The sequence below is a fragment of the Mytilus edulis genome, chromosome 5 (assembly GCF_963676685.1).
Source record: "Mytilus edulis chromosome 5, xbMytEdul2.2, whole genome shotgun sequence".
Lineage (NCBI taxonomy): Eukaryota > Metazoa > Mollusca > Bivalvia > Mytilida > Mytilidae > Mytilus > Mytilus edulis.
The window spans coordinates 68,505,469-68,518,491 of record NC_092348.1 but is presented as its reverse complement, the minus strand read 5'-3'; the positions used below and the strand labels follow the sequence as shown (position 1 = coordinate 68,518,491).

Sequence of the window (13,023 nt, the reverse complement as noted above, 5' to 3'; positions counted from 1 at the left end):
TATACTGGAATTGTGCTGGTTCTTTGCAAATTTTGGTGGTCAAAACCTTATGAATATCACTTTTCCAGAACTCTGAAGTTTGACATCAATTTCTTTTGAAATAACCTGTGCTTTCTAAAAATATTTTAACAGTGTGTTGTACTACTTTTGGGACAAATTATATCAAAATTATAGAAAACTTCATCAGCTCTAACTCAAAATATGGACAATTTTATATTTAGGGGGTCTTGAAATCTTTTGACAGCTTCCGAAATGCTAATTTTTAACCTTTTTTAGCTGGACCAAATCACTACTTGACTTTCAAATTCATGACCCAAATTTTTTAAGTGTAATTTCATCCCCCTACTAGCTATTTGAGGCATAAAACATGAAGAAATTAATTTGGAAAGGGTATAAAAATTGGCAAGTAACACAATGTCCACACTAGGGACTGTATTTGTGGAAATTGAGAATCAAAGGACGATAACTGTGTACTCGAACCAGATGACCCTTTACAAGGGTTTAGAATTTTCAATTTTTTTCAATTTAAAAAAAAATAAAAATAGGCAATTTTTTGGTAAAATATGGTCCTCTAATTCTCAGAACCATACACCATAACATTAAATCATTAATCAGCACCTTTAGTATGAGTAAATAAAAGTACTATGTTGTGGTTAACAATAGTTTTGGTTTACCTCTAATTCTCAGAACCATACACCATAACATTAAATCATTAATCAGTACCTTTAGTATGAGTAAATAAAAGTACTATGTTGTGGTTAACAATAGTTTTGTTTTACATTTTATTATCTTTGCATATGCTGTCAATGTAGATACAAATAAAAACAGGACACAAAATAAATAAGATCTTTTATAATACAGACTATAACAATATCAAATCTTACTCTTTCAAGGCTGGTTGAAGTTCTTTGTCCCAGCTGAATGTTCCTCCTTCTACTTTAATTGCTACACCTATTAACAAATAAATATACATCTGTATTATAAACATCATAATTATAATATCTTTAACCCATGGGTTGAAAAAACTTTCAGAATTTTTAGTTTTGTATTGTTTACAGCGTGAACAATATCACAATTACATTTATGGTACAAATAGACAGATCATTCAACAGGGAATGAGCTGTCAAATTGACAGCAAACTATCTTATTTTTTGTATTTTGAACTCCTGAATGGTAAAAGCCTCCATTTTGTCACTACAAATGTAGTACATGTATCAACATATAAAAATTAGAACAGCTTTGGTTGAAAGCCTTCAAAGGTCGGTAATTCATTGCCTGGAAACTGTTGGCAGCAGCCTGCCAGGAACTGCCTGTCAACAGTACTGCACCAATTCAAAAACTGTTCCTTCAGAAAATCCACTTAAAAATTATCAAAAGAACAGATTAGTTTAGTTCAAACATATTTATTTAAAGTGGATTGGGAAACAAGTTTTTTGAAACTTATATTAAAGAACAAATTCTGATGATATTTTGGAAACTCAATGATTCTATACAATGACAAAAATATTATAAATAACAGAGAGATCTACATAAAATACAAGTAAGAAATCTGAGACTTCAAAATGGGCATACAAACTTTTAAACAAATACTATGGTTTAAGATTTACCTTCTAATGGTCTGTGCTGGACACTATCAGGGTCAAGGTCCCCATTCTTCAAAAACTTGCTCAATCTTGTTATAGATACGTTCAGCTGAGAACATAAACAAAATATATCTGCTGTTAATGCTGAAGGTAAATATGCTTGCAGTGTTTTGGATATTTTGTTGTATTCAGCTCACTATATAATTAACCAATTTTCTGTATGATGCAAAGATGGAGGTTTGAATGCCAAGTTTTCTGCATATAAAAGAACCATTGCAACAACTCTGTGAGGGGTGGATACAAAGGAAATAACATAAAATACTTTGTTTAACTTATTTTTCTTCTTGAAATCTTACTTATTTAAAATATTTATAAATTTCATACATGAGCATATGCACATATTTGTAATTATGTAAACAAAGTGGTGTACATCTGCTAGGGAAAGTCTTTAGTCAGAAAGATCACATTAACCTAATTTTTTTTCTTAATTATGTGATAGTTGCATACCTCCAATTAGATGGACTAAATGAAATAAAGGTCATGACTGGCAAACTGACAAACACAAAAGTTTTAAAAGCTGTGATTAGGAGTAATGGCAAATCATTGTTCTTATAAAGATGGTCTGTTTCCCACCAACAGACTTCAAGGCCTTGACTTATATTATAAATAATATCAAATGAGGTTGATAATTTACAGAATTGTCAATTTTACTACCAAAAGTCGGTTGTTCTCTCCAGGCACTCTGGTTTCCTTCATAAAAAAAACTGACCAAAATTGTACATAAGTAGTGCAGAAAGTGGCATTTAGCACCAATCAATCAATCAATCTTGGGCTTTCTTCGGAGGAACTTGAGGAACGTACCAGAAGCATGTAGGAAAGTCGCATATATATCCCTAGTAAGATCAACAATGTAATATGGCGCAACAATCTGGAACCCATATATGAAAGGGGATATTGACAAACTAGAACTATCCAAAACAGAGGCTTACGATTCATCAAGAAAAACTATAGGAGTCGAGAAACAGGGATCATAACTAATATGAGACGCCAACTTGAAATGGAGACGCTAGAGGAAAGAAGACACAGTCTCCGTCTTAACCTGATTTACAAGGTGGTTGAGGGTCTGGTGCCGGCTCTACCAGCCGACAATTTTGTCATACCAGCAAGACCTAAACGAACAATAAAAGCCAAAACTTATTCAAACTGTGAAACTGGCAATATCATCGAACGTCAAGTTATCAATAACACCAGAGGACTTAAAGTACCAAATAGCAACAAACCACAGTACAAACATTCATTTTTTGTGGAAACAACTATTTACTGGAACCAACTACCAGATAAAGTTGTGCATGCAGGTTCTGTAGAGGTATTTAAAACCGCTCTACAAGAACACCGCCCATAACAACGGCGCTCTTCTCAATCGTGTATAAAAGCCTAAACAGGATTCTACACATACCACTACAGATACAGATCAATCAATATAATTTACAAAACAGCTTTTGGGAATCTGAATATATTATTTACCTGTATTACATAAGATATCATCATGGGTAGTAGATTGATGGGGAACCTCAGTATATTATTTACCTGTATAACATAAGATATCATCATGGGGAGTAGATTGATGGGAAACCTCAGTATATTATTTACCTGTATTACATACGATATCATCATGGGGAGTAGATTGATGGGAAACCTCAGTATATTATTTACCTGTATTACATACGATATCATCATGGGGAGTAGATTGATGGGAAACCTCAGTATATTATTTACCTGTATTACATACGATATCATCATGGGGAGTAGATTGATGGGAAACCTCAGTATATTATTTACCTGTATTACATACGATATCATCATGGGGAGTAGATTGATGGGAAACCTCAGTATATTATTTACCTGTATTACATAAGATATCATCATAGGTAGTAGATTGATGGGAAACCTCAGTATATTATTTACCTGTATTACATACGATATCATCATGGGGAGTAGATTGATGGGAAACCTCAGTATATTATTTACCTGTATTACATACGATATCATCATGGGGAGTAGATTGATGGGAAACCTCAGTATATTATTTACCTGTATTACATACGATATCATCATAGGTAGTAGATTGATGGGAAACCTCAGTATATTAAACAAGGACAAGGACACAAAAGCTTTCTGTGCGTCCAGGTAATTCTCATCTGATATTAGTACATAGGTGGCAAACGAGGCAAGTGTTACCTGAAATATAATGTGCAAACTATCTATTATGCATACATGTATATCATTTTATAACAGTAGTATTAAAACTTTGGGTAGCTAGCTGAACTTTTGGCTCTGATTAACCCTACATCTGTGTCCAAATAACCTTCTGGCATCATACAACAATCACTTTTTGATTACGACATCCATTTTTAAAAATGTAAGTCAACATCTTCATACTTGTGTGGGTTGAAGTAGTGGTGGAAAAATTTGCATACAGTGCCCTAAGAAGCCTGTAAATCTGTGGTTGTCTTTTGTTGCTGTGTTACATACTTGTTTTTCATTCATTATTTTGTACATTTTTCTTGTTTGACTTGTTTTACTTCTGTCAATGGCAGGCCTTTTATAGCTGACAATGTGATATGGGCTTTTCTCATTGTTGAAGGCAAATACTGTGACCAATAGCAGTTTATTTCTGTGTCATTTGGTCTCTTGTGGAAAGTTGTCTCATTGGCAATCATACCACGTCATCTCCTTTTATTATGAGAGAGATACATTACTTAATTCAACCTGATTTCCAAAATTTCAATAAAAAATATACATATTTTCATGTCAGTACAGAATAATGCACCATTGAAGAAATTTAAATCCATAAGTGCTCATCAATCTTATGTAAAAATCTTACCAGAAAAGGAGCACAAGTGAAGGAGAAGGTACTAAATGCCTGGAGGTAGCCATATCTCTTCAGAATATCCAGTTCTTTATTTCTGATGTCTAAAATTTTCTTCTGGAATGATTTTTCCCAAGCATACAGTTTCAATACCTACAAAGATACAAGGCAATAAGTTAGGCATCCCATTATTGTTTCATTATAAATACAGATAGTTAATGTGAACATAGACAGTCCCATTTTTTCTGATCTGAAATTCAAATTTTGTATATATCAAATGATATTTTCTTATAGCAAAATACATACACAAACCATGTTTTTAAAGTGGCTGTAGTTCAGTGGTTGTTGTTGGTTTGTGTCTGTCGTATATACATTAATTATAAATTGTTTGTTATAAATTAGGCCATTTCATTTCTCCTTTGAATTGTTTCACATTTTTCATGTCAGGGCATTTTATGGCTGACTATACTGTATAAGTTTTTCACATTGTTTAACGCCGTGTAATGACCTATAATTGCTTATATTTACTTATTGAACTCTAGTAGATAGTTGTCTCATTGGCAATCATGTACCACATCTCTTTATTATAAAATATGTCTAAAACATCTCACATCTTTTTTTTTATACCTAAAGAGAACCTCCTAATTTCTGTGATAAACCCTCTCGTCCATACCTTAATACCACTGAGAACTTCATTCATTAGCTTCAGTCTAGCATCTTTGTATCTCATCAGAGCTGTCTGCATGTTACGTTGTTTCACAGAGATGGCACCATTTATAGGAATTAACAAAATCATAACTGCAAGTCCTGTTAACAGAAAAAATCTTAGCATCATTACTTCTTCACATATCGTTACTTAATGCTATTTGTTTTCTTATAATGATTTATTTGTATTGATCTCTGCTGTTGATCATTTATCATGTTGTTAATATTTTTTCGTTGCTATAGCATATATATGCTTTTTGCAATAAAGTATTCATTCATTCATTCATTCATTCAATTCATTAGAATAATATCTAATTGCCTGTTTAATTTTTACTTTGTATAAACTGAATATTTAAGCAAAACTGAACTTAAGCTACTAGTAACTGCAGTCAGCATCAAAACATTGTCACATATGAGAAAAACTAAATAAATTCTTTAAATTTTCTTTGTTCAAAGGGACATAACTCTAGGAAACTACATGAAGTAAAAGGAGGGGTTTGATTCGATAAAATCCAGTTTCATACAATAATTAGATTCTATACATACCTGCCAAAACAGATGGTCCTAATTGTTGCCATAGTAACAATGTAGCCAATACAATCTGGAACGGTGCAGACCACAACATCCACAGATATCCAGACATATCCTGAAGTCTCTGGCAATCCACGCCCATCAGGTTTACAATCTCACCTACAGTGGATGTCTTCCGTGCTTGATTGTTCATTGTAAGGGACTGTTTAAAAAGATCAAATCATTAGATATAAAAATATGTTGTATGAGTGCCAATGAGACATCTCTACATCCATGTCATAATTTGTAAAAGTAAACCATTATAGGTCAAAGTGAGTTCTTATACACAGAGCCTTGGCTCACACCAAAAAGCAAGCTATAAAGGGCCCCAAAAATAAGGAGTGAACTCTTTATTTTAATGTTATGGACTACATTTATTACAGAATGATACAAGAAACATGTCCTGTGGATTCATTTATATCAGTGGATACTAATTTTTTGTAGATTGAGAAAAGAAGTATTGTACGAGGGGGTGTCATCCTAAAAAATAAATTCATCATTCATTCCAGGGTCCTGGTGAATGTAAATCCCAAAGTCCTGTGAAAATAACAGACCATCCTGAATTCCTGCAATAAAAAGGGCTGATCCTTATGTCTGTAAAAACATGCTTCCATACATCAGGAACATTTATACTTTCATAGAAACTGTTTTGGATTTTGTGGTTTCGACAAATTCTGAATACTGGCCTTCAGGGGTTATATTTCTGTGTTTGTTTTTTTTTTAATTTGTGGCTCTCCCTATACCAATGAAATTCATGAGTTTTGATACCACCCAATTTAAAATGAATCAACAGTACTGATTTTTATACTTTAATACCCTATTCATTTTATGGATCAAGTCAAATGAATACCTTGATATTTCATTATACATGGATAATGTGTTAACTTTAGATAAGACCTAAATTATACAGTTTTCCAGTGGGAATAGGAGAAGTTTTGGACCCTAAGAATTTAGACTGTACAGAGTGCAAAATACTCAGAGTAGATAAAATGGTACTTTATATTGTTTTATTTTCATGAATATTAGCATAATTTTTGTGGTTATTTATTTCTTACTTCTGTCAAAGTTTACATATATTCTTATAGAAAATTTGTGTGCTCAATCATATTCATGGTTTCTCTGTATCCACAAAAAAAAATAAGATAAATTGATATCCACTTTAGACTAAAAGAGCAGATTAATAAGGTGTAGTACAAAATGTATAATGCCGCCTTTTGACGCCTGTGTAGTGCCCCAGTTCTAATGTCTTACTTAAGAAAAATCTGCATCAGACTTAATAAAATTTGTATCTAATATAAACAGAATATTCATGAGAATTTCTAACTGGAATTTCATTGATGAAATATTTGTTTTTCGCAATTCAATTTAAATACTCAATACCTGATGTTGCTTTTCTTATTGAAAAAATACTATGTGAATCAAGCATGTAAAAAAAAAAAAATCAATGGAGGGATTAACATCAAGGAATATTTTGAAATTTGTGTAAAAGAGTAAAACTATTTGCATCATACAAACCTTTTTATAAACAGCAGCAATCATTGCTGATCGGGCCCTCATCCCTGTACTCATACCAATGTGAAAATTCTGGTGGAAAAATGTTGACTGTAGAAATGACACAATAAAGAAAGCTCCAGCTAATGTATAACCATACCATTCTGGTTCTGTATTTTTACCACCTGCATTTTTGTTTGTTGTGTAACTGATCAAAGCACTGAAATTTTCAATGGTACATGTATATCTATTAACATTCCTATTTTCCTAATGGTAAACTTTCTATATTCAAATATTTATATTTGCAATCCAGAGGCAGCCATTTTTCTGATATTTCCTCATTCTTATTATTTCATGTAATCAGCAATCAATAGAAAATTTGATCATTTATCTATTTTTCTTGTCACTAGTTTTGAATGATATATTGAGATCAAAACATCCACTTGTTATTAACCTGAAGAAACACCCACTCCTGTAATTATTGGACATTTATTGCTATTTAGAGTCATTGACTGAGCTTCATCATTTGGGCTTTTTTGAAGAGCAGATAAATATACAATAGAGATGCATAAACTTTGGGGAGTTATTAAATGTTTGTACAGAACTGAATTTACAAATAATTTAATAGGAACTTTTCTTTTCCTGAAGTGGCATTTAGTGGGGCTGTTTGGGGTTGCCCAAGTTGTGAAAAAATTAATCTCTCTTTGTACCCCAAAAATTTTACCAAATCTGTAAAAATATCTGAGCTTTAAAACTAGCCATCATACACATCCAAGTTTACAATATAGACAGAGGAATGGAGGAAAAGGCTAACATTGTTGCCAATGTGTAATGAATTATGCATCTTGACCCATTTCAATTTTAATATTGTAATGACATACAAAAAGAAAAATGTCATTTTGTACGTACCTTAAAAGTATAGGTGATGTAAACTGCATCAAATCATACATGAATTTACAGAACCATGCTCTCAAAAAGGATGGTCCATATATTTTACACAGTACTTTAAATAGGGAGCCTTTATTTTCTTTCTTTGCTGGCTTTCCTGTTTCATACGTAACAGATGGTTGTCTTGACAACAATGGTGTTTTCTCTGACGATCGATGTTCACGATTAATGGATTGTGCAGGTGGACTATAGGAGACACTTTTTCTACAAATAATTAAAGGTTTCAAAATTAATCAAACTAAAAAAGATCAAAATTTACTGACAATAACATTTCATTCAACAGCATTCCATTAATCAAGATTCTTTCAGAAGAAAAAAATGCTGTTTTTTTTAATGGTTAAAGTTATGTCCATTTGTCTACCATATTTCAACTGTATTATTACTATATGTCAACATTTTAAAAATCAGTCAAAATATCATTATTATTTTCAACTGGTTCTGACTGCTATACAAATGTTTTGTTAACTTGAGAGAATTAATCATTTTATTTCAATAACAAATCTTGTAAATGAGCAAATTTTCTTTCTCCTGGAACAATGTTTTAAAAAAAAATACATAACTTCAGCGTGAATGCTTTGTATTTTTCACAGGAATGCAAGACTCTACACTTACAAAGCTTACCATAATTGAACACCCTTATCTTGTTACTTTTGTGTATGTATTAAAGTTCTATTACTTTTTTATTGATATAATAAATGCATGATTTTGTTTTCAATTTTGTAAAAAAAAATGTACTTTAAAGGTGACAGAAGCGACAAACAAAAACGAAAGTTAAATTCTGAAAATTTAAAGTTGCAAACATTATTTGGTAGTGGGGTTATTAAAAGTCATAACATATCTAACAAAATTCTACTGCCCAACAAGTTAGATACCCAACTTCAGATTATAATTTTGTAAAATTTTGTGATTCTGGAAAAGGTTTTACCAGGATGTGAATATTAGCAGTGAGTGATAGGAATTAATAATGTGTACGGTCATAGGGAATAATTATGTTTGAAGTGCACAGGAATGCCTGTTGATATTGCTTACTTATCTATCGAGAGTTCTTCTTCAATTCTACAAGATGATATTAATGCTGATAATGATATTTTAACTCCTGTGTAAAAGCTTAAGTCTCAGAGTATATTATCAGAGTCATATTTGCATTCTTAATTTTTTTTATATATATATATTATATATTTATATGATCCAATCATCCTATTTTGACTCTTTAAATTCAAGAGTCTATCCTAAATTGAGGTAAATTATATGGCCTTCCAAATACCGTTTCCATCCCTAACATCACTAAAGAGACATTTATTGTCGAAATCCGGATCTGGTGTACAATTTTTTGGCCCTCATGTTTGTGGTATAACATCTTTGCCACAACTTTATTGTTTTCTGTTTAGTATCAAATTAATATTAAGATCCATTTTGTTACATTTTGTGATCAATTTATTTGGCAATCGCCAATGGCAGTCAGCAGGGTTAAAGAACATTAGTTGTTCGACCTGTTAGTCAAATGCGTTTTGTTAAAATATACTTTTCACTTTTTTGGTCTTTTGGAAAATGTTGTTTGTGATGTATTTAGACCCTTCTACAACGAAATTTGTTTTACATGCACACATATAAAAATTGTGTTTTTTATCCAACGCAATAATAGGTTTGAACATGGTTTTCAATTTAGACTTGTTTATATATATGGCGGGACGGCTACAGTGCAGGCAATTTGGTGTCACGATATCTCAGTAGCATGGGTTTCGAATCCTGGCAAGGAAAGAACAAAAAATTTGCGAAAGCAAATTTACAGATCTAACATTGTTGGTTTGATGTTTAGACGAGTTGTATATATATATATGTATATATATATTAAAGTAAAGAGATGAGTATTATTTTTTAATATGTTTCAGGAATTATTGTATGCACTAACTGATTGTCAAGAAAAAATAAATATAACATGATCTATTTGTACGCATTATACATTTATATATCAACGCATAATGTATTTGTTAATATGCAGTCAAATTGTAAAAGTGCTAATCCAGTTCTTGCATTTTACATGCTCTTACATTTGAGGAAATTACCCTAATAATAAACAATATGGGGCTTTTTTTCCTTAGTATGTTTTTCTTTAATGCTATTCAAAGGGAAATAATCCATACAATAATGGATTGTCTCCCTTATTTATATTATTCTCTCTCTCATGTGGATGTACTGACTATTCATTGTTCTAGAACGTGATATCTGATTTTTTTATCGTTATAAAAAAATCATTGAATTTATTGTATGAAATATTTAAAACCCAATAGGGTCCATGATTGGTTGAGAAAAGAATTTCTATTTCTTTTATTATACAACATAGATCTTAAAAATCATTTAATTGAATGATTTTTGGTGTTATATGCCACTTTTAGCTGTTAGTTTATTTGCTACAGCCCATTTCTATTAATGGAGGAAGCATGATTACTCTGAGAGAACTGCAGAACAATATTTTAAGTGATTCCAGAAGCAAATAACTATACAAACTCTCTGATATTTTCATGTTTTGCATATTCTTTTTTCCAAGCTTCATCAAAGGTTGGTATAACAACATCACTTTTGTCTCTTGGGTGAAGTTCTGAAATATCAGCTTCTTCTAATGGTTTCTTGTATCCTATTATAATCAGTCTGAAAAGACATTTATACAGGTAATCATCTTCTTAGCAAATATCTAAATATATTGTAGTACAAACCAAAATGTACATCATTTATCTTTACTTTGTTCATAACACAGATTCTAATTTAATAAATTTTATGTATTTCATTCATTTCATTCATATCTATTATAGTTTCAATTTCATTAACCATTTTAAGCAATAATAAACTTCAAGCTACCTAAGCTCACAAATTGATGAAAAATTATCCTGACGATGGATTGATCACAGACCGGAATATTTCAATTTAATTCGTTATGACACCAGTATGAAGTGAGACACAGGATAATAATTTTCAAAGTGTAGGTGTTATTTTCATCTGAACTTAATTTGTTTTGTATTTAATTGATGAACAAACTTGTTTACTAACACACTTAAAATAATTAACACTAGGATAAACCAATTATCTAGAAAGTATTGGACCCTAATCAACATAGTAAAAATAGACATACCTCTTACTGTATGACTCACAGTATAAAAAATTCCTGATCCAAGCTACTTTTGATTCTATTAAAGATATTTTTCTTATGGTGAGCCTACCTAAATTATATTTCTACGTCTATAGTTTCTCTCTGACGACAAATTGTATGGATACCTAACTTTAAAAGTCTTTTAAAATAAATGCAACATGTACTCACCCGGTCATCCACCAAAATGTCAATCGAGATAAGAACGAAGACTCTACTTCCAAACATTGTTTCTGAAAAAGTGAATGGAAATTAAACCTAAATGATAATTTAGTTCTTTTAGTAATATTGCATTAAAGTGAACAGTAAATGATAAATGTTTCATGTTCATATGAAATAACAACCAATGTTTTAGCAAACCCACACACTCTAAGCATGAGTTATAGAAACAGTTGATGTGAAGCAAAGGTATCTGACAGCAACCCACAAATATAAAGAACCAATTTGACATCTTAATATAAAATTTTCTCATTGTTGAAGGCTGTACAGTGACCTCTGTTGTTAACTTCTATATTAGTTGGTCTCTGGTGGAGAGTTGTATCATTAGCAATCATACCACATCTTCTTATTTCTATATCTCATGGTCTATCTGATAAGGATTAGTTTATTTGAATAACATGTTCTTTAATTTGTAATAAACATATTTACACTTTTGGGGTTTAGACAAGTTTTGTCTCCGAAAGACTTTACAAATCTTATAAATTGTGATGTCAAAGTTTACGGGAGCTTGTCAGATTTTACATAAAGGCAGACATATTTGCATTTTAAATTTTAAGTTTAAATATGTCTATATAAATGGTCTACAATGTATCTGTCGTGCTGTGAGAAAGATTATATTCTTCATCAATGATTCCTCATTGTGCAGCACAGCTCTATGTTAGATATGATGTACCTACTGTATTTAATTCATAATATCCTCTTCTTGTTATCTTCTCAGCAAAACAATGGAGTACAAACTGGACCAATATCAGGAAGAAATACACGTAAAATATACTAAATCTAAAGAAATCCTTATGGTATACCTGAAAGATAAAAAGTTTATTAATGTTCACTTTCCATTAATATAAACCTTAGGCAAATATTTAATGGTGATTAAAAATCATAGTTTTTTCATAAATCTCATTTCACCATCACCAATATTCCAGATAATTCAGTTGAATAAAAGAACAACACTGTTAGCAAGGGGTTCATTTTGTGTTTTTCATTCATCTGGGAAAAAAATAGCTTAAAATATTGCAGCAAGTGATTTATGGATTCCACATTAATTCTTCAATGTATGTGTATCCATTTTTTGTTTTCAATTATAAAACTTTATTTTTTCAAAAAGCCTCTTTGAATCACCACTTACCCTTCCCCTATGCTTTATTTCAAAAGAACTCTATATCCCCATACATGTATACAATCAATGATATACTCTCTCTTCCTTGAAAGTCAAATTATCTAATAGTTGTATAATGGCAATTATGTTAGATTGAGGTAAAATACTTGATGTTTCAAACAAAGCTTTATGAATTAGTGGCCTTGGGCTGTTTTGTTCTCTTTGGCTTTGTTGTTTTCTCTTTGACACATTCTCTGTTTTCATTCTCTTTTCTATTGCTTAACATTTGCCCTAGCATTTGCCTTGTGGTTTCAATGAAAAGTATTCATTTTTATGTATTGCTGGGGTGGAAAACATCAACAATCAATAAGAACAAGCCGAGGTTCAAAGTAGACAAAGA

General features: G+C 31.3%; 1 protein-coding gene across 4 annotated transcripts in view; it reads right to left on the bottom strand.

Annotated features, from left to right (window-relative positions):
• LOC139524341 (multidrug resistance-associated protein 1-like) overlaps nucleotides 1-13,023 on the bottom strand; it is a 93,358-nt gene that overhangs the window by 53,495 nt on the left and 26,840 nt on the right. Inside the window, exons 5-17 of one of the 4 annotated variants that reach the window (XM_071319107.1) lie at nucleotides 12,202-12,327; nucleotides 11,477-11,538; nucleotides 10,672-10,812; nucleotides 9,196-9,222; nucleotides 8,128-8,370; nucleotides 7,243-7,438; nucleotides 5,704-5,890; nucleotides 5,126-5,259; nucleotides 4,468-4,605; nucleotides 3,721-3,821; nucleotides 3,549-3,594; nucleotides 1,608-1,692; nucleotides 885-951 (exon numbers count right to left, since the gene is read on the bottom strand). In XM_071319107.1, the coding sequence (XP_071175208.1) occupies nucleotides 885-951; nucleotides 1,608-1,692; nucleotides 3,549-3,594; nucleotides 3,721-3,821; nucleotides 4,468-4,605; nucleotides 5,126-5,259; nucleotides 5,704-5,890; nucleotides 7,243-7,438; nucleotides 8,128-8,370; nucleotides 9,196-9,222; nucleotides 10,672-10,812; nucleotides 11,477-11,538; nucleotides 12,202-12,327 (1,553 nt within the window). The other 3 variants (XM_071319106.1, XM_071319105.1, XM_071319108.1) reach the window with 3 other exon arrangements.